Source organism: Antechinus flavipes, chromosome 3 (genome assembly GCF_016432865.1).
Source record: "Antechinus flavipes isolate AdamAnt ecotype Samford, QLD, Australia chromosome 3, AdamAnt_v2, whole genome shotgun sequence".
Taxonomy (NCBI): Eukaryota; Metazoa; Chordata; class Mammalia; order Dasyuromorphia; family Dasyuridae; genus Antechinus; species Antechinus flavipes.
This window is the reverse complement of record NC_067400.1, coordinates 631365619-631388522: the sequence shown is the minus strand read 5'-3', so window position 1 is coordinate 631388522 and position 22904 is coordinate 631365619. Positions and strand designations below refer to the sequence as shown.

The 22904-nt window shown below is 38.3% G+C and overlaps 2 protein-coding genes across 2 annotated transcripts; one reads left to right on the top strand and one right to left on the bottom strand.

Moving 5' to 3' along the window:
• The first annotated feature begins 299 nt into the window (after positions 1 to 299).
• Positions 300 to 3783, top strand: LOC127556793 (zinc finger protein 665-like). The gene has a single exon (XM_051990222.1). The coding sequence runs from the start codon at positions 312 to 314 to the stop codon at positions 2961 to 2963; it is 2652 nt and encodes an 883-aa protein (XP_051846182.1). The 5' UTR covers positions 300 to 311; the 3' UTR covers positions 2964 to 3783.
• A 10235-nt stretch (positions 3784 to 14018) lies between these two features.
• LOC127556792 (zinc finger protein 239-like) lies at positions 14019 to 15344 on the bottom strand. Its single transcript, XM_051990221.1, has one exon. The coding sequence runs from the start codon at positions 15309 to 15311 to the stop codon at positions 14148 to 14150; it is 1164 nt and encodes a 387-aa protein (XP_051846181.1). The 5' UTR covers positions 15312 to 15344; the 3' UTR covers positions 14019 to 14147.
• Between the last annotated feature and the right edge of the window lie 7560 nt (positions 15345 to 22904).

The following is a 22904-nucleotide window of genomic DNA, read 5'->3' as shown; positions in this document are numbered from 1 at the left end:
AGAATATGGGTCAGGTCAATCAGTCATTCTGAGGTCATGCCATCAGTGGTGATATATAGTGAGAATCCCACTCTACTTGTTTTCTAGATGTCTTATGAAGTAGTGTTATGAAGAAGCTCTTTGAATATTATATCATACTGGGTATGAGCCAATATCATTTTGACATGATTGAATCTTGTCTATTTAAGTTTTTTCATTCTTTTTAGCTGGGAAAACAGAAAAGAAATTGGTTTCTTATCTACCATTTAACCCAAGATGATATATTTACAATGTTGTATGTGGAGTATGTATCTCTCTATGTCTCTCTGTGTATGCATTTGTTTATTTCTTCAGATGCAGTGACAAGATTTAAAGTGAATGAGACCACTACAGATCTGAGCATTTCTGTGAAAGAATCTGGCCAGCTAAGATTCGTCAGCAATGATCCTTGTGACTTCAATGGGAGAGAAATCTGTGATTCTCATATCAAGGTAGATAAAAATCTGCAGAATCCTTGGGAATCTGATGAAACTAGAAAGAGCTTCATACAATATTCAGACTTAAATCACTATAAGACAATGACCCCAAGGAATGACTGTTTTCAGTACAGAAAACACAGGGAATGCTTTACTGAACAGGTAGAGCTTATTCAGTCCCATAAGAAGCCTCCTGAAATGCAAATATATCAAGGTAATCAACAGAACATGGCCTTCAACTTGAGCTCAGACCTCACCCGACACCTGAAAAGTTATACTGGCAAAAAGGTTTATTCATGCAATCCAGGGAAAAAAGGCTTTAGTTGGAATTCTAAGATCATCAGTCATCGAAAAATGTACACCGGCATGAAGCCTTATGAATGTAATGAAGCTGTAGCAACCTTAACCCATCACTCATCTCTTTCTTACCATCCTGGATTTCATACTGGAATGAAAACACATGCATGTAATCAATGTGGAAAGACTTTTCGTTCAAAATCAAATCTACTTACACATCAGAAGATTCATACTGGAGAGAAGCTTTATAAATGTAATGAATGTGGGAAGGCTTTCATCTATAGATCATACCTTATTAAGCATCATGTAATTCACACCAGAGAGAAACCTTATGAATGTAACCAGTGTGGAAAAACTTTCAAACAGAATTCCAGTTTGGTCAAACATCAACGAAACCACACTGGAGAGAAGCCTCATGAATGTATTCATTGTGGAAAGACTTTTCAGCATAAGTACAGGCTCACTTCACATCAGAGAATCCACACTGGAGAGCAGCCTTACAAATGTAATCAGTGTATGAAAGCCTTTGCCTACAGATCAAGCTTTTTGGAACACCAGAAAATTCACAGTGGAGAGCAACCTTACAAATGTAATCAATGTATGAAAACATTTGCCTACAGATCGAGCTTTTTGGAACATCAGAAAATTCACAGTGGAGAGAAACCTTATAAATGTAATCAATGTGGGAAAGCTTTCCTAAGGAACTATAACCTTGCAACACATCAGAGAATTCATACTGGAGAGAAACCGTACAAATGTAATCAATGTGGGAAAGCTTTCCTGCGGAACTCTAACCTTGTTACACATCAGAGAATCCACACTGGAGAGAAGCCTTATAAATGTAATCAGTGTGGAAAGGCTTTTCAGCACAAATACGGACTTGCTGCACATCAGAGAATTTACACTGCAGAGAAATCATATGAATGTAATCAATGTGGAAACTCTTTCCAACAGAAATGCAGACTCACTGCACATCAAAGAATCCACACTGCAGAGAAACGTTATAAATGTAATCAATGTGGAAAGGCTTTTCAGAAGAAGTTCAAGTTTATTGAACATCAGAGAATCCACACTGGAGAGCAACCTTACAAGTGTAATCTCTGTGTAAAAGCCTTCTCCTATAAATCAAGCTTTCTGGAACATCAGAGAATTCACACTGGAGAGAAACCTTACAAATGTAAGCAATGTGGGAAAGCTTTCTTACGTAACCATGACCTTGCCACACACCAGAGAATTCACACTGGAGAGAAACCTTATGAATGTAATCAGTGTGGAAAATCTTTCCCAAGGAAGTGCAAGCTTGCTGCTCATCAGAGAATTCACAGTGGAGAGAAACCTTATGAATGTAATCAATGTGGGAAAAATTTCAGACAGAGTTATAGTCTTGCTACGCATCAGAGAAATCACACAGGAGAAAAACCTTATAAATGTAATCAGTGTGGAAAGGCTTTCCAGAAGAAGTATAGACTTGCTGCACATCAGAGAATTCATACTGGAGAGAAACCTTATAAATGTCATCAATGTGGGAAAGCTTTCCTACGTAACTCTGATCTTGCTGTACATCAACGAATTCACACTGGAGAGAAACCTTATGAATGTAATCACTGTGGGAAAGCTTTCCAACGTAATGCCAACCTTGTGGCACATCAGATAATTCACACTGGACAGAACCCTTATGAATGTAATCAATGTGGAAAGGCTTTCAGTTATCTCTCTAGTTTGATTAAACATCGGATTACCCACACTGGAGAGAAACCTTATGAATGTAATCAGTGTGGTAAATCTTTCCATCATAACTCCGATCTTACTGCACACCAGAGAGTTCACACTGGGGAGAAACCTTATGAATGTAATCAATGTGGAAAAGCTTTCAGATATCACTCTAGTATTGCTAAACATCAGAGAACCCACACTGGAGAGAAACCTTATGAATGTAATCAGTGTGGAAAGTCTTTCCAACAGAAGTATAGCCTTGCTGAACACCAGAGAATTCACACTGGAGAGAAGCCTTATAAATGTGATCAGTGTATGAAGGACTTCTGTTCTAGATCAACCTTTTTGCAACATCAAAGAATTCACACTGGAGAGAAACCTTATGAATGTAATCAATGTGGGAAAGCTTTCAAACGTAACTGTGACCTTGCTGCACATCAGAGAATTCACACTAGAGAGAAATCTTATGAATGTAATCAATGGGGAACAGCTTTCTGAATCAAGCACAGTCTTACTAAACACCAGCAAATCCACACTAATAAGAAACTTTAGGAATATAATCAGTGTTGTAAAGCAGACAGTCAACAATCATCCCTTCATTCCCATTGGAGTATTTAGACTAAATAGAAATCATCACTGTAATGAATGAGAAAGAACATTCAATGAAATACAGAACTTGTTTATATCAGAAAAATCATTCTGAGAAGGAACTCTAAATTGATTTAATGTCAGAAATGCTTCAGCCAGAAATTATCTTTTACTTTATATCAGATGGTTCAATGTGGAGAAAAGACTTAAGAATGTTCTCAAAGGGGACATGCTTTGTTCTGGAAGAGAGAGTTGAGTAGATAAAAATATTCATATTGGGATGAAGGCTTAAAAAAACAAGATTTATGGGAAAAGCTTCCTTCACCTACAGCTCATATTTGACTGTACATTGAAAAAAATCATGCTGGAGATAAGAGTCTTAGATCTAATTAAGAAGGAAAAGTTTCATTGCTGATGCTTCATTTGTCTTCCGAGGCTGAGACACCTCAATGGAAATCTCAAATTTCATATTGTGCATAAAGTCTTATAAATATAATGAACTTTTCTTTGCTGTTTGTCTTTACTTTTCATTACTTCACAGTATTCATAGCCTATACTTTTTTTCAGCCTTTCCACAATTAATTAGTACTCAGTTTGTTTCCTGTTGTTTGCTGACACAAGAAGTCCTCATATAAATATTTTGGTATCTGTTTTGAGATGTATTTCTGCCATGCTTTCTTCAGCAGCTAAGTAGTCCAATAAATTGAATGCTATATTAAGAGCCACAAAACTTGAATTTTTTCAAGTCCAAAAATTTTGGTCTCAGAAACTGATTATTATTCTGAGAAAATCACTTAAAATATTCCTGCCTGAGTTTCTCCATGTACAAAATGGGAATCATAAGAGCACCCACCTGCTCGTGTTCGTGTGAACATCAAATGAGGTGATGTTTTAAAATCCTCTCCAAGAGTTAAATGGCTATGAAAATAATCACCTTTTAAATAATTAGTATTTCATAAGTGTCCTAGTGAAGTCAGTAGACTTAAAATCTTTTCTTTAAATTCAAATTGATATCTAGAACAGTGTTGAGGAAAGCATTACTTGTGAAGAGTAGAACTCTGGGTTTCCAATCAAGAACTTTTGGCTTTAAATCCTTACTAAAGTACTCTCTAGCTCTGTTAACTCTGAACAAGGAAGAACCTCTCTGTTCCTTATTTTTCTCATCTCTATAAAACTTCTAAAGTTTCTTCTAGCCATTAAGATGTGTTTTCATCACAAGTGCATTCATATATCTCTGTTCCATAGTCTCTTCCAATAGTCTAAAAAGTAACCCCACAATACCAGATCTGAAACTATTCCAGAATGTAGTTGTTGTCCAAACTATTTTGCCCTATTTAAGAATAAAGATTTTGAGAAATGAAATTGATTCATTAATGTGCAAAAGGAAATGAGTATAGTAACCATGTGTTTAATTAATTCAAACCAGTACAATTTTCTGGAAACATTGGAAAATAACCTGATAGAAAAATAGATATAGTCCAACATCTCAAACTACCAAGATTAGCATTTAATGTATTCTTGACTTAGATGTGAAAGGTCACCTCAGATAAATTAAAGGAACCAAAAAGAAGAGACATTTCTGAATAGTGGAAGAATTCATCACCAAACAAGGGACAGAGAGGATCGCATAAATGAACAGCCAGTTTTTGTTACACAAAAAATAATGTAGCTAAAATTTAAAGGGAATTCTACCTAAATAAGAAGGTCTGAGGGGGGTAAATTCTGGGGCAAGGCCACAGATGTCTTTGATAGATTTTGCTTTAAATAAAAAAGCACAAAGAGCATTTTTGGGTTCCACATATAAAATTGATTGTTAATATAAAAAGAAAATAATTATTTTCCTCAAAATGCTAGTTGAACCTGATTGAATCTCCAGATCATGAGGATCTCTGAGCCATTCTTTTATTTTATGCATTACAAGATCTGTCAGTATCAACTATATTCAAGGAAGGGATCCCATTCTATTTATTTATTTATTTTACATGTAAAAATTTTTTTCTTTTTTGTAGTAAGCTTATTTATTTTTAATACATATTGTTTCATGAATCATGTTGGGAGAGAATAATCAAAGCAAAAGGGAAAAATCATGGGAGAGATTTAAAAAACCCAGAAAACAGAAATGTATGTTCACTTCATGTTTTGATTTGCATTCTGTCTCCTTAGATCTTTTTCTGGATGCAGATGGCATTTTCTGTCCAAAAACTATAAACCTTTTTCTTTTATTTTATTTTCTTTCTTTTTTTCTTCCTTCCTTCTTTCCTTCTTTTAGCTTTCTTTCTTTTTTGCTTTCTTTCTTTCTTATGAAATTTTCATATGACTAGAAATGGTTTTAATTTCTTCATCTAAAAATTATCTGTTCATATCCTTTGACCATTTATCAATTGGAGCTTGTATTCTTATAAGTTTGAGTCAATTCTCTATATATTTTTAAATGAGGCTTTTATCAGAACCGTTGGATATAAAAAATTTTTCCAGTTTGATGCTTCCCTTCTAATCTTTTCTGCATTGCTTTTGTTTATACAAAACCTTTTTAACTTAATATAATCAAAATAATCCATTTTGCATTCCATAATGTACTCTAGTTCTTTGGCCACAAATTCCTTCCTTCACAGATATGACAGGTAGACTATCCTTTGCTCTACTAATTTGCTTATACTATTATTCTTTATGAGCCCATTTTGACCTTAAGTTGGTATAGGGTGTTAGGTATGAGTCAATGCTTAGTTTCTGTCATTCTAATTTCCAATTATCCCAGCAATTTTTGTCAAATAGTGAGTTCTTATTCCAGTAGCTGGGGTATTTGGGTTTATCGAATACTAGATTACTATGGTCATAGACTTGTGAATCTAACTTATTCCATTGATCACCTGCTTTATTTCTTAGTCAGTACCAAATGGTTTTGATGACTGCTGCTTTATAATATAGTTTTAGGTTTGGTATAAATAGGCCATCTTCATTTGCATTTCTTTTTTCATTAATAGGGATCCCATTTTAAAACAAGTCTGGCTAGGATATACTGTAATCTATTTAACATGTAAAGGACTGCTTGCCATCTGGGGGAGGGAGTTCTAAGAAGGGAGGGGAAAAATTGGAACAGAAGTAAGTTCAAGGGATAATGTTATAAAAAATTACCCTGGCATGGGTTCTGTCAATAAAAAGTTATATATATATATATATGTATATATATATATACATATATATATATATATACATATATATATATATATATATAAAACAAGTCTGGACTCCTTTGAAATCAAACTGGCTCAGACATATAACTGCTATTCATATGTATCCAAATGGAATTTGATGATTTTCAATAATAATGGCCAATAATTCTCACAAAAACTTGTATATTATAGACAAATTTGTAAAACTTCACCTCTAAACCTTATTTGGGCTGTTAGAGGTCTTAATTACACAGTAAAGCCCTTTGTCACTTTAGAATTGGGCAGGTTTCTTTCAATATCTCCTTTGCTAAGGCTGATAAGATTTAATGAAGTTACTCAAAGACATACTGTCTTAAGGAAAATTTTAGGTAAATTGAACATTAAAACATGATCTGCCTATAGAAAAACAAATATCATGATTATCCTGAGGAGACCACATAAGATGTGAGACCACATTTTAAGTTTATAAGAAATCAAATATGGATTTGCAGTTAAAAATGGTATCATGCAGAACCCCAATTTTCCCAAGAAAATTTATTTCTTCAATTTCAAATTATAGGACCTACTCCTTGGTTTAGTGTACCGCCCAAGTTTTATCATGGCAATCATTCTCCAAGAATGGAGGGTCTGATTCCTAGAGGAGGAGGTCAAGAAGGGACAATAATGAAGGGGTGAGGAAACTGGAGATCTTAGGGATGATCAACCTGGTGGATAATAACCCAATTGGAATTTGAGCCCAGGGAGTGAGGCTAGTGAACCAAAAGGTCAGGACAGAAGAGGGGTCCTTCTCATGATCATGATATTGCAACTGATGGAGGCCAGGGTTAGGAGAGAGAGAAATTCAGGAGCCTGAGGTCTGGCCTGGGTTTGATTAGAGAATAATGATAAATCTAGGACCTCAGAGGTCAGGCAGAAGGGGTTTCTTGGCACTGGGAACACTCTCCCAGAGAGAACTGAATCCACCGAGGTCCCTTCCACCTCTTCTGCTTCCCACATGACCCATTTTTCCTAAGTAGTTGTGCCACAAACTCATCCCCTTGACTGAAAAAGATCTATGTCTCCTAGAAACCCACTCCTGAGCTTATAGGGCCCAGTAGAGCTGAGCCATTAGATGACATTCCCTGCAATCTCACTGAAAGCAAAAAGTGGTCTCTGGAGTCATCCTCATACTTAATGTCCTGCCTCAGACTCGGCTTTCTAGATCCTACCCAGAGGCTCTACTCTCTTTCTTGCAGAAAGTTTCCCATGACTAGCCCAACTCAGACTCTTCAACTGCTGATCTCTGGCCATTTTTATGTCATATTTTCTTTGAGTTCTTTCCTTCTTTAACTCTGGAAGTATAATCATATCTTTTGCACTGATGTCTCCTCACACTTATCACTGGGGCTATCACAAAGCAAGAAGGTAGTAATTATTATAAGTATAGCTTTAAGAAAAAAAGCCTGACTCCATTTTATGTGATATTTACTTTTTTTGTTGTTATTTTTTTGGGGGTTTTTTTTGTTTTTTTTTTTTGCGATATTTACTTTTATCATATAAATGTGCTGAATGTCTCTTTCAGTTCCTTCCTTCTTCCAATCACTTAAAAGTTACAAGATAAAACTCATTGATTTGGAAAGTTCTAAATACTAATTGTTCTTTATTCTGTTTAAGAAAGCAGAATGAGGAGATGAACAAATGTGATTAAACTACATGACTGATAAAAAAGATACTGTTTTCTTTGGACTGGTAGAAGGAGCTCTGCTAAAGGTCTTTGAAACAGTTTAAATATCATTTTTCTTTTACTAGAAATGTAGCTTTGGGGGGGAGCTGTAGAGCTTGAGACAATGTAGCAGGAACTCAACTGAATTTTCCCACATTCAGCTTTAAACAGCTATGCAGTATCACCTCAAAAACAAACTGGAGAAGGAGAGAACCAACAAAAAGATGGGCTAAAACAATTTTCCAACCCAAGACAATTTAAAAGATTAACAGGTAAAGTCTGTCTTACTTGGTTAAAAGGGGAACATAGTGCAGTACAGGAAATGTCCAGGAAAGCCAGCAGCAGTGTACATGCTGGCAAGCCAATGGGATATCTTGAGACTTAGCATCGATCAGCAACTGATGCCCATACCTTGATACAGCAAACCAGAGGCCACCTGAGTGTCCTCAGCTTATCAGTGCAGCAGGCAACTGGCCAGGCTCTTTGACCCTGAAGCAGTAAGGTAGGGACCAAACCTGATTGAGATAGTGCTCCCTCAACAGCAGAAGCAGAGCTCAACCTTAGAAGGCACAAAATAGGCTGCAAAAATGAACTACAACAAAAAAGACCACCACAGAAAATAACTATGACAAGGAATATCAAAACATAAACTTAGAAGAGGGCAACAATGTCAAAATACTTACATGTGAAGCTTACAAGGAAAAATTTCAGTTAATCTCAGGATCATAAAAAATTTCTGGAAGAGCTTAAGAGTATTTTTAAATTATTTCTCTCTTTTTGTTGTTTCTGTTTACTAAAAGAAAAAAGAACAGAAAAAAGGAAGACAATAAAGAAAAAGAAAACAAAACAGAACATTGTCTGTCCAGTAGAACATAGGGGAGGATTTAAGAGATATATAACACTCAATTCCACTTCAAAAAAGGATATATATAATTGTAAAAAAAATTATATTAATTATTGTCCATCTTTGCATATACATATACATTTATACCTATCCATAGATCCACATACATATACATATATCTAGGTACACATATAGAGAGAGCAACATGCATATTTATTTACATATACTCGCAATATACATGTTGTAGTGTTTGTGTACATATAAAAGGGAAACATAGTGCAATACAGGAAGTGTCCAGGAAAGCCAGCAGTAAGGTGCACCCCAGCAAACCAGTGGGACACCTTGAGATCTAGAACAGATCAGCAATTGAGGCCTGTAGCCCTGTCACAGCAAACCAGAAACACAGGAGGCCACCTGTGAGTCCTCAAGTTACCAGTGCAATAGGTGAAGAGCCAGACCCCATGGTCTCAGAGCAGCAGGCAAGTGGCTAGGCTTTGTGTCCCTGAAGTAGCAGGGTAGAAACCCGACCTGTGGCCCCTGGCAGAAGCTTGAGATAGGAGCAGAGCTCAATCTTAAATATCACAAAATAGTTTGAAAAATGAACAATTTAAAAAAAATCCTGACTACAGAATGTTATTGCTGTGACAAGGAAGATCAAAACACAAATTCAGAAGAGGACAGCAATGTTGAAATACCTACATATGAAGCTTCAATTAAAAACGTGAATTGGTCTCAGAACTAACAAGAATTCCTGCAAAAAAAAAAATGCAAAAGGCATTTTAAAAATTAAATAAGAGAAATAAAAGAAAAATTTGGGAAAGAAATGAATGATACAAAGGAATCATGGAAAAAAGAGTCAATATCTTGGTAAGGATAGCCCCCCAAATAGCAAATAGATAAACAAAAATTCACTGAAGAAAAAAACTCTTTAAAAAGAAAATTGGCCAAGTGGAAAATACAGGTTCAAAAGCTAACTATTTAAAATCATTCCTTAAAAATTAGAAATGGAAATTGTGAGCTAATGACTTCATGAGATATTAAGTCAATAAAATCAAAAAATTGGAAAAATAGAAGACAATGTGAAAAGCTCATTGGAAAACCAACTGACTTGGAAAAGAGATTCAGAAGAAATAATTTAAGAATTATTGGACTACTTGAAAGCCAACTTTTTTAAAAAAAAGACAATGTTTTCTGATGTAATTTAACTGTGGCTCCACAATATTAGAATTGTTTTTTGGGATATTAGCAGTATCTTATTCTTGACCTGGAAGTTCTTAAATTTGACTATACTATTCCTGGAAGTTTTCATTTTGAAATCTTTTTCATGAAGTGATTGGTGGATTGTTTTCAATTTCTATTTTATTCTCTAGTTCTAGATTTAAGTTAATTATGTCTTGAAAGATGATATTGAAGTGCTTTTAAAAAAAATCACCACCCTCTATTAAATTGGAAATTAATCCCTTGAACTGCTCCCAGCCCAGGGGCCTGGGCAAACCCCCATAAAACCTCAGAAGACTAATAAAAGTTGACTCTGAAGCCTGAATCTTTGCTATTTGCCCTTCTGGACTTAGCCCATTGATGAAGATATTTTCTTCTCAGTGTAAATCCATCTTTATAAGAGTCCTAACAGGACCCTGCCCACTAAGAAAGCTGTCTTCTCAGCAAGTTGTCTTCTTAGTGCAAATAAATCTCCTTTTGCCACAAACTTCGGGTGTGTGAATTCTTCTGCAAGGTATCTGTGTCATCAACCAGAGGGGATCTCTTGCCCTCAACTTACACACTTCATCATTTGGTGGCCTGGTGCAGGGATCCCTGAAAGTCTGGTCAAAGTAAAGCTTTTTTTGCTAGTTGTCTATTCTATAGCTTGGACACCCAATATTTCCTGGGAAAATTTGGGTCATTGGAGCTCCATGCTCAAGCAGAATTCTCAGGGATGCCTGAAATTAGAATTCCTGTGTTTTCTGATAAAAAAAAAATCCCTTAATTGATGTGGGAAAGATTCCTTTCTAGATTACCACCCTCTCCTAGTTAATGTAATTACCCTTTAACTCATAAATCCTAGTCCCTTTGTATTCCAATAGAAGATTGGGGCCAGATCTGAGCCAACTTTAGGGCTACAACACCCCAAAGCCCCTCGAGCTTTTAATAACAGGGATCAAACTGCAGCAGAGGAAACACTGCAGTGTTAAAGTGAGAAATGTTAAGGAAGGGACAGGTCAATCATAACATCTGAAGGAGTTGCAAAGCAGCCTTTGCATGAAATAAATTGTAGGCAAGAGTGAAGAGGAGAGAGGACAGACAACAGCAACTGCCTCTCAGTCTCCTTACATTACCATCATCATCCTCTCACAGGAAGAGATCCATTCTGCTAGTCTAAGTTGGAGGATCAAAAGATTAGTTTCCTAGTTTCAATATATCAGCATAAATTTTTGGCCATTTGCAAGCAAAAATTACCCCCGATCAATTTTTCAAAATTGCCTCTAGCACTCCCATTAAATTGATAATTTTTTTCCATTTTAAATATCCTATTTATTTGTTTTTTTAACACACATTGCTTTGTGAATCCTATTGGGAGAGCAAAATCAGTGTAAAACTGAAAAATCATAACTCCCGTTTAACTGACGAAAATGCTTTTCAGCTTGAAAATACTTGAAGATGTGCTTTACTTGAGGAATTTTTTGGGAGCTCTTTCACTGGCCCATTGGGCAAAACCAAGTTTTCATCTAGCCCCTCAGCCCCAGTCCAAGCTCAGGGTAGGAAGGTACATTTAGAAACTTGTTTCACTTAGGAAGGTGATTATTGTTATTTTTTTTCTGTGTAAATCATTATGTATATTCCAACTCCACCAACTGAACAATTGAGCACATATAAAACAAGTTACAGAGTGCTTGGCATTCTGAAAATATTACATGGGGAATTAGCCAATTGTCTAAGATACAACATAAAATAGCTGATTCTCATATTGATAATAGTGATCCTCATGATATATTGCAAATAGGTTATGGAACTGGATCAATCAACCCAATCCTTTTAATAATGTGTCAAGCTTGCTGTTGCATTTTTTGCCTTGGATATGTTTTGTTACCCTGGCATGTTTCCTCCTGCCCTGTTCTCTAATACACGCTCGCCACTCCTTAGATGAGCTTCAAGCATCCCTTCTTTTTCTCAAAGTAGCACAGAAGAACAGGGAGAGGTTGAGGGCCAGCTACGAGGAGGCAGAGGATTCAGACCAGCTCAGGTTTTCTCTGAATCTTGATCCCTGTTCGATGGCTATGAGAACTCAGGATGGTGGCTCACCAACCTTCTCTTCTACCTCTAGTGAAAAGGATGTCCTTGGAGATTGCAAGGAAGGGAGGAAACTGTCTGGGTGATTTCATAGCTTGTAGTCCCATGAGAAAAGACTAATGTTCCCAGGAGAACACACTATTGGCTTTGTTAAAAACACACACATGTGCTGGCACACACGCTTACCCTCGGATGAATAAATGGAATTTGCTCTTATCTCCCACCTGACTTGTGTTTCATGTCAGCTTGTCCTCCAGCCCTTCCCCCATCAAGGTCTAGAAGCTCACAGGCTGCCTGGCTGCTAGGACTGGAGGGGCAGCAACATGAGATAACTCTAAGATTATCAACTGAATTCATGTTATTTGGCAATTTTCTCTCATGTTTCAAAAACATTATTCATGCCATTATTTTTATTCAGATTTTTCTCATTTTGGAATTTGGGGGAAAACATTTTCTTAGAAATACTGGTCTTTGAAAAACAATTTCTAGAGGATTATGTGAATAATTAGAAAAATAAACTCTTCTTTTGATCTGGACTCTGTAAAATTAATGTGAAAATTATAGCTAGAATGTTTGAAAACTTACTGTTTGGTATATTTTCATTTAAAATGAATATTAATTTTTTTTAAACAAATAGTAAATTCTTATCCCCAAGTCTTTACTTTTTATATTGGTCAAATACAAGATTATAATTTATATGATCTCTCACACTGGGCTCCCAATCTGTCATAGGAACCCATTCCACTTAAGAACAGTAACTATACATTACAAAGCTTGCTGCTGTGGCAAAGTGGTTTGTGCAAGACTAAGCAAGGCACAACAGGGAGAGTTTTTCTGGAACTGTAGCCCTAAACTATGGAACTCTTCTGGGGGGTCAGATTTCTGAAAAGGCCTCACATCCCCTCCAACCCACTCGACACAATTTAGCAAGATAAGGTCAAAAGATCTAAGCCACATTTACATATATATATTATAGCTTTTTATTTACAAGTTATATGCATGGGTAATTTTACAGCATTGACAATTGCCAAACTTTTTGTTCCAACTTTTCTTCTCCTTCCCCCCTCCCTCAGAAGGCAGGTTGACCAATATATGTTAAATATGTTAAAATATAAATTAAATACAATATAAGTATACATGTCCAAACAGTTATTTTGCTGTACAAAAAGAATTGGACTTTGAAATAGTGTACAATTAGCCTGTGAAGGAAATAAAACATGCAGGCAGATAAAAATGGAGGGATTGGGAATTCTATGTAGTGGTTCATAGTCATCTTCCAGAGTTCTTTCGCTGGGCGTAGCTGGTTCAATTCATTACTGCTCTATTGGAACTGATTTGGTTCATCTCATTGCTGAAGATGGCCAGGTCCATCAGAAATGATCATCATATAGTATTGTTGTTGAAGTATACAATGATCTCCTTGTCCTGCTCATTTCACTCAGCATCAGTTCATGTCTCTCCAGGCCTTTCTGAAATCATCCTGTCATTTATAGATATTTTAAAAGAAAATTAGAACATGTAACATATTACTTATCACACAGATAGAAAGCTAAAGTATTTAGGAATAAACAAAAGAATGATGAGGAAAATTAAGCATTAAAAACATTTTAAAGTCAGATAAAAAAATCTCTTAATCGCCTTTCTGCAATTACATTTTGTATACTGTTTCTTTTCAGTGTGAATATTGTGATTTATAATGACTCTTATCTTCCAGGTAAGGGTTAGTCTTCATTCAGCACATTTGTAAGTCTTCTCTCCACTAAGTATTCTCAGATGTAAACTCAGAGATGAACTTGGGCTAAAGACCTTCCCGGGCCAAATCCAGAAGAGATTTCTTCCCAAGCAGAAAATCCCTGCTGACTAACAAGCTCTGTCCTCCATTTTTATGCCTTTATCCATGATTTCAATCTTCTAGGAATTTTCTGGAGGTAATTCAGGGACGAAGTGAGCCTGAATGTTTTTCCATATGGATTATATGAATGAGGTTTCACATCTAGTATGGGATCTCCTATGTTTAGTCAGGGACTAATATATATTAAAAACTTTACCATGATCCAGACACTCAAAAGTTTTTCTCTAATGTGCTCTCTCTGTTAAGCAAGGTTTGAACTTTGTTGAAGGTTTCCACATTCAGGAGGATGTTGTTCAATATGGATTTTCTGATGTTTACCAAGACTGTTGCGCAGTGTGAAAGCTTTTCCACAGTCATTACATTTATAAGGCTTCTCTCCAGTGTGGATTCTCTGATGTTCACGAAGACTGTCACTCCGTGTGAAAGTCTTTCCGCATTCTTTACATTCATAAGGCTTCTCTCCAGTGTGGATTCTCTGATGGACAGCAAGACGAGAGCGATATATGAAAGCCTTTCCACATTTATTACATTTATAAGGCTTCTCTCCTGTGTGGATTCTCTGATGGATAGCAACATGGGAGCGTTGTGTAAAAGCCTTCCCACAGTCATTGCATTCATAAGGCTTCTCTCCAGTGTGGATTCTCTGATGTACATCAAGGGAGGAGCATGTTATGAAAGTCTTTCCACATTCATTACATTCATAAGGCTTCTCTCCAGTGTGGATTCTCTGATGTTTAGCAAGACTGGAACGATCTATGAAAACCTTTCCGCATTCGTTACATTCATAAGGCTTCTCTCCTGTGTGGATTCTCTGATGGACAACAAGATGGGAACGCATGAAGAAAGCCTTTCCACAGTCATTACATTCATAAGGCTTCTCTCCAGTGTGGATTCTTTGATGTTTAGTAAGATGGGAGCGATCTATGAAAGTCTTTCCACATTCATTACATTCATAAGGCTTCTCTCCAGTGTGGATTCTCTGATGTAGAGCAAGTTTAGAGTTGCATCTGAAACTCTTTCCACATTGATTACATATGTAAGATTGTTTTTCTGTGTGAATTTTCTCAGGTTTAGCAGGAGTAGATTGCTCTCTCAAAGCCTTTCCATGTTTCTTACATTCATAACGTTTCTCTCCTGCATGGATCCTCTGATGCTTGGCAAGGGAAGAGAGTACAAGAAAAGCTTTATCACATTCATGACACTCAGGTGTTTTCTCTTCAGGAAGTATATTCTTATCTTTAGCAACACTGGAACTCTTTCTTAAAGCTTTTTTGTGTGTATTCCATTCACAGTGTTCCTCTCCAATGTGGCTTCTTTTGTGCTTAGCAACAACAGCCCTGTATTCACTATATTGAAAAAGGTCTTTCCATGAGATCATTTTCAGATTTGCACTCATCTCCTTCATATTAAACCACGTCTCTGCATCTGAAAGAAATAAACACACGTGCATAAATATACTCTTTAATGCTGGATGGTAATAAAATCTTTGACTTTTAATTTCTCCAAGTTTTCAAACTGAAATGGACACATTCAATCATTTTAGAATGCTATTAGCTCACACCAATAAAGTGATTCAATTAACACAGAGTTCCACACACAATACAATGACAATGGCCCCCACAACAAAGCTGAGACAAAGGCAAGTTGAAGGTTCTCATAATTTAGAAACCAGGCTATGAGCTCTGAATGGCTGAGTAATCTGACCCAAATCCCTGCAGCAGAAATTAGAACTGGAACCTGGTAAAGGAGGCTTCTCAATTCATTGTATTAGACAGATGTTCTCCATTTTACTTTCAGTCCTTTCTTTGAAATTCAATCTCAAGCACCACCAGCTCTGTACCCCTGGGAATGTGCTTTTTTGTCTTAATTTTCCAGTAGAGTGAAGGAAGTACCCACTTCCCAGGTTGTTGTGAGCATCAAATGAGATAATACCCATAAAACTCTTGGCACACAGTAGGCATCATATGCTCATTAACTACTATCATTGTCACTATAATTTTGATTCTCTCCACCTCAATTGTTCCTTCCTTCATAAATTTCCCTTCCTCTCTCTCTTTATACACAAAAGTCTGTTGAACATGATGCATTTCCATTAAAAAAAAAAAAAACACTTTTCTTTGCCTGGATTAGCTAAAAATAAGTTTCATAAACTGTTGCTTATTCTCAAACCATCTCCAAGTTTCTTGCCAGATTTAAAACTTCCTGACAACTTCTCTTTGTATACCCAGGGCTTAATGCAATCACAGAACAGAACAGGTGCTTAATCAATGTGTATAGATTGGTTGACATTCCCTGGGGCTGATAATATGGCCTAACCCCACCTCAGTGCTTGCATGCTGGTCCCTCTGAGGTAACAAATCTATGTTTATATTTCTGTCTCTTTCCTGCTCCCTCTCACCTATGAACAAATCCCATGGTGATGATAACAAGGGCCTAGGGCTCCTAGTGCTGTTATGGAATAACCAGGAGTCTTTAACTCCATATCCTAACCTAAGGGAAGATGTCAATGATGTAGTGAGTGACTTGGATTTAAGTGAGGGAGGGTTGCCCAAGGTCACCGTCCTTACTTTCCCTCCCACAGCCATCTGTGTCTTGTGGGCAAGTACAGATCAGGATTACTGGAGATGGCTCTGGAAGCAGATGGCCAAGGAAGACCTGGCCCTTCTTAAGGTAAGATCTCCAATGTGTCTCCTATGACTGAGGCTGCTCCCATCCAGTGATTAATGCTAGGGAGCAATGGAGGCAAATAATCTCCTCTCTCACTTAGGCTAAAAAAAAAATCTCAATAAATAAAAAGGAATGAATGAAGACTCTGGGAAGAACCTCAAGGTTTCTGGCCAAAGCAGAAATTACTGCAATTTACACTCAATCTAAGTCAATAAGCACCCAAACACCAAATGGGTTTAACAAGGGATCTATGGGAGGTCAAGGAGAATCAGACTGATTTTGATTTAAGGTTTGTTCCTTAAAAAAGGAATTGGGGTACAGTGGATAGAGTACCAACCTTGAGGTGAAGAGGACTAAAGTTCAAATCTAGCCTCAGAAACTTAATACTTCCTAGCTGTGTGTCCCTGGGCAAGTCACTTAATCCCAACTGCTTCAGCAAAAGAAAAAGAAAAAGAAAAAAGCAAGAAAGAAATGTATCCAGGGTTAGTTCAGTGGTGAAGAAAGAGGAGAAGAAATACTTTTAAGAGCATCTGTAGGTAAGATATGATATCCTAAGTAGATAGAGGAAAGGAAGGAAAGAAAAGAAAGACAGAAACAATCAAGGAAGGAAGAAGAGAGGGAAGGATGCAGAAAGGGAGTCTTCCAACTAATCAATTCCAGCTTGTAGCCAGCTTTCCTCAGAGGTTGCTGCCTGTCCTAAATATCTGTGCCTAAATGAAGCCAGTATGGGGGAGTTGGCAGAGGATGAAGGAGGCAGGGAGGGAGAAAATAAAGTAAAAGTGCACAGCAGAGAACAAATGAACATCTACAGGAAACCAAAAAGTAATGGATGGTTCTGAATACAATATCTTTCATTTATGGTTTATGGAAATTTATTATTACATATTTTGAATCCTCCCTTATATTCTGCAGGACATACACTTTTAAAAATTGTTCTTTTTTGTCTTTTTCTATTTTGTTTTTAATTTTAAATAAATATCAAAAAAAGTAAAAATAAATGCTTTTTGGTTTAAGAAAGGTCTAAGAAAAATCATATTAGGCTGAGGCCACTTTCTTTGATTGTAGATAGTTGGATGGCCCCAAATTTCCAATAAAAACTTCACGAAGATCATTGATTCTCCATTAGAAGGGAACTGAAAGGCCATGGAGTCCAACCCCCTCATTTTACAGATGAAGAGACTGAGGTTCAGAGGTTCAGTAAGGTACTCAGGACCTCCCTACCACAAGAGTTTGAAAAGGTATATTAAGCCAGTTTTCCCAGCCACACGCCCATCACATGAAGAAGCCTTCTACAAAAGCAGCCTGCATCCTAGCTTACAACTCACTCACCAAGACAGGAGTTCCTCAGGCCTCCTCTCGCCATATGGGAGATGAAATCTTCTCTGAGAACTGGAAGGCCTGGGGAGGGGGGAGGTTAGTGAGTGTGAGTCTTGAAACTTGTAATTTCTTCCTCATTGGAACAGAATGAGGGTGCAAGGCCCATTGGGTGGTTCCCAGGGTAATTCAAAGATGGTTTTCAGGGTGCTTATTGCCAGGGAAAGAGGGAAGAGGGGAAAGGAATCTATGCAAGCAATCTGGAAGCAAAAGAGCCCAGTTGTTCTGCCTCCTTTACAACAGGATAGCCACATCCCACAGCTTCCATTTTCTGGACCTTAGAGGCAGGTGGTAGCACAGAGAAGGGAGCACCAGGCCTGCACTGCAGTAGGAAGCCCCAAATTAAAATTTGGATTTAGACACATCCTGGCTATGTGACGCTGGGCAAGTAATTTCATCTTTTTGCTTCAGCCTCCACACATATAAAATGGAGATAAAGATGGCACCCAAAACAGAGGGTTTTGATGGGGATCAAGTGGGATAAAGTGCATGAAGGAAGCTCTGAGCACAAGGCCTGAATCCTAGCAAATATATGGAAAGACCTCCTCCCTTCCTTTTCTCTCTTGTATTTGTATAGGCTTGTATGATGTATGAAGGGGGAACAAGGGCCCACTTGCTGTGTTAGGGATTTATGAATTATATCAGGGGCAGTGGGGTAAATATATTTTTTTAACCCAAAAGAATATTGTAAAGACAAAATAGCTCCCCCCAAGAGGAAGGGGATTCCTTCTCCTATCCCATATTCAGTGAAAAAGGGGCAGGACCAGTTTTCAGAAGGTTTGCAGACAAAACTGCCAGGTTCCAATCCTACAATGCAAACACCACTTATAGAAGAACAAGGCAGTAGGAGGACCCTGTCACTTGGGGACAGGAGGCAGTCCTTGGGCCTTTCTAATTGATAAAAGCCTGAAACTCTGCATCCTAGGGAGGGGATGGTGACACTCCTGTTGATGGCAGTTCCAGAGTTCCAAGGGAACGTTCCTTACCCAGGGAGAGCAAGTTCTCGGCATTCTCCAGCATGACCTCCATGTGCAGCTCTTTCTGATCCAGGTCCAACAGACCCCACTCCTCCGAGCTGAAGTCCACAGCAACATCCTTGAAGGTCACCAACTCCTAAAACACCATACCCAGAGGACTTAAGAGTTGAAGCATGTTTCATAACTGACCTAATCCAATGCTCCTCAATTTATAGAAGGGACCTAAAGCATAGAGGAGGGATCTGCCCAAAGGTCAGAGCCAGCATTGAAACCAAAGTCCCCCAAAGACCAATGGAATATAGAGAAATATTTTATATGTTCAGTTGGAAAAAAATTGAGAAATATCTTACTAGGAAATGGTACTGCTTGTGGAATCAGGAAAGTTATGGGTTCTATGAGAGAGAGTTGAGGATTTTTGAAGGTAAAATCAGACAATCCTGTTAAGAAAATAGTGTGATGTGTGTGTGTGAAAATAGCAAGCATTATGTGTTTTAGAGCTAAAACATTTCCATGATCACTGAGGAGGAAAAAAGATCCTGTGGATTTTCAAAAAGCCAGAAATTATGTTTTATCTAGATGAAAACATGATGCTTCCTCCCCAAGAGTATTTTATTTTTCCAAATGCATGGACAGATACTTTTCAACATTCTTTTTTGTCAGATTTTGTGTTCTAAATTTCAGAATCACACACTTCTTAATGGATCTGGTCCAATGGCCATCAATTTACAAAAGCAAACTGAAGCACAGAGAAGGAATTTACCCAAAGGTCACATCCTTTATGAGAATACTTGGAAGCACAGTCATGCAAAGACCTCCCACCTACACTGTACACAGCTGGTGTGGACACAGCTGCCAAAATGTTGTCTTCCATGTTAGAATGGAAGCTTCTTGAGGGCAGGGACTGATTTTTCCTTTTTGTATGTCCTATATATTCGCATAGAGCCTCTTCCTTTTCTAAATGTCTGTTGCTTTGACCCAAGCAATGGTAAAGAGAGAGAAAGGATAAATATGAGCTGAATATGATGGAGTGATTCTAGAAGTACCTAATTGCAGGTGAGGGTTCTTAGGAGATAAAGAAAATAAATGGAATAAAAGAAAACCTACCAGGAAGCAAAGAAACGCTGGACAGCTCCTGATTCATGGGTAGCATTTATTATGTAGTTTTTTTGTTGTTGTTGTTGTTTTTTTTTTTTTTTTATCAAATCTACTCTTATGTTCTGCTAGTTACTTGAAATTTTTTTTCTTCTCTTATTTTATATTTAAGGTTAAAAAAATTATAATAGTGGCTGCTAGATGGGGCAGTGAATAGAGCACTGGCCATGAAGTCAGGAGAAGCTGAGTTCAAATCCTACCTCAGACACTTAATACTTCCTAGCTGTGTGACCTGGGCAAAGTCATTTAACCCCAATTGCCTTTGGGAAGATCTGTGTGGCCTGAGACAACAGGAGCTGAGCAGCAGCAGGAGGACAATTTCTTCTCTGCTACCAGACAGGGAAAGGACAAGAGCAGGGGAAGCCTCCAGGGTTCTGCTCCAAACAGCGTCAAGGGTTTCCAGGAAAGTCAGTGGCTACAGGAGAGAGCCACAGGACACAGAGAGAGGCTAGAAGATGTGTGTATGTATGTGTATGTAAGTATGTGTGTGTGTGTGTGTATTGTGGAGAGATGGTGCTGGACTAAAGCAAAGACATGATACCCACAGGATAGACAATAATGAGTGACATGGTCATACTTGTCAGGGACCTATATTGTGGGAAAATGTAAACAAACATGTGGGGGCAGCAACTGGGGAAAGGGAGTTAGTGCTCAAGATGCCAAAGGGACAATGAATCAGTCCAAAACACAGCAGAGAGGAGGGCAGTGTTGTTATTACTGCATTCACTTTCCTGCCTATTTTTGTAAAGTAAGGATCTAGAGATAAAAGTGATGACCAGCCTCACAGACCATCCTCCAGATGCGTGGAAATGGCCTCTTGGACTGGTGCTGCCCACATCTTTGGGCAGAATACACTCACCTGGGGTGGGGGTCTGCAGCTCTCAGGGGCCATTCCCTCTGGCTTCAGGCTCTCTGCTTGGGCCAGGCCTTGGTCCTCGGCAGGCTGTTGGGAGGGGATGATTATAACTGAAAAGATATCATTCCCTTCTTTTCCTGGACAGGGGGCTAGCCTACAGGAAATTACAGAGGGTGAGGTCCCAGGGGAGTTACTAAGCCCCTGGCCCTGTCCTTAGGGCACAGACCCCAACATCCAGGGGAATGGAGGCTGAAAGGAGAAGCAGATTGAAAAATGAAAATGGTGGAGTCAAGATGGGAGAGGAAAGGCAGGATATTGCCTGAACTCTCTCCAGTTTCCTATGAAGTAATTTTCAATTATGAGTGGAGTGACAGGACCTACAAAAGGATGGTAAGAAACAATTTTCCAGCCTCAGATAATTGAGAAAGACTGCAGGAAAGATTGGTTTCACTTGGGTAAAAGGGAAACATAGCCCCAGCACAAATCAACAATCAAGGACCAGTGGTCCCCAGCAAGCTAAGATTGGGAAGTTAACTTATTGAATTGTGTTGGAATCTTTACAAACTGCTAACTCATTAGAGTTGATAGATTATTGATCTGCTCTTACAAGATGTTTTGGGCCAGAACTGAAACAAGGTACTAAGTAGAACTAATTGATACAATGCTTGTGTTTGCATCTTTACTCTTTGGAGTTCACACGTTTGGGAGATTTCAGGGTTTAGTATGAGATATCTGAAGTCACACCTCCCTTAAAGCTCTTAGGGCCAGAGAGCACTATGGGAGAAAAACCCATAATCCCATTCTCTCAGAAGAGTCATATATAAGCCAGTGAAGAGTAATTCATTCGAATATTTTCCACTTGGTTGGCTGGTAGCGGAAGAAGAGTTTTGAGAGGAAGAAGCTACGAATCGAGTGTTGAGTGGGAGATTGAGAAGACTCTCTGTGATGGCTGGGCTCCTGCATTTCCCCCACTGAGACCAAGCTGGTCTGAAAGACTCGCCAGAAAGCTAGCCGAGCCCCAAGTGAAGGAGACAAGAGATTCATTCCATCTCTGTGCTGGCTGGAGGCTGAAGAAAGCAGAGGCAGAGGATGAAGGACAAAACCTTTGGATCTGGAGACATTCGGAGGGAGCTCTTGGAACCAAGCAGAGAGATAGGCCTCTAAGAATCTAGCTATCCGGACCCAAGCAAAGAGACAAAACTTGGAAGGAGAAATAAAGATTTGTATTTTTATCAGCTGGCTGCATTTGGGGTAATTATTGATCTGAACTGATACTAAGGCTGCCTCCAAGAAAACCTCCCCTAAGAAACTTAAGTTCTCTCTTGCAGAGAGAACTATTATATTAAAAAGAAGAAAAAGAACTCCACAGAATTGGTTCAGGGGGTTCCAGTGGCCAGATATAGGTTAGGATGACTGGAGATGGTCCTGGAAGTAGTGGAGACCTTGACCTTAAGCTAAGCTCTCAGTTTGAAGGAGACAACACCTATTGAATGATTAAAGTTGGGGAATAAATGAAGCCAAGAATGTTCTCTTTTACTCAGTCAAAAATAAGTCTGGGAGGGAAAAGTCCCCAGGGCTATTGGCTACAGGGACAGTCAGGAGTTTACAAGATAGAAAGGCCAGGAATAAGGTGACTGTGGGGGGATGGTAAAAACTTGAAGATGAGCTCACCTTCTCTTACTCCTACTCCTCTGACTCCCATCCTCTCCCCCACTTTCCCCTACAGACCCAAGAGCCAGGAGGGGTTTAAAGCCCCAGATGGGATGAATGCATATAGAACCTCAATATCCCCTAAATCAGAAATCTCCCTGCCAGTGATACTTGGTCCTCCCAGCATCCCTTCTCCCCGAAAGACATATAATTTAGACTATATAGTGACTGAGGGATAAAGTAAGGAGGTAAAGGCTCTGAGATGGAGCCCCCAGGAAAAGACAAGAGGAAGCCTAAGCCTGAGAGACAATCTAATTTGGGA

Coding starts and splice junctions, on each gene's coding strand:
- LOC127556792 (XM_051990221.1), bottom strand. CDS start 15,311: ATGAAGGAGATGAGTGCAAATCTGAAAATGATCTCATGGAAAGACCTT.
- LOC127556793 (XM_051990222.1), top strand. CDS start 312: ATGCATTTGTTTATTTCTTCAGATGCAGTGACAAGATTTAAAGTGAAT.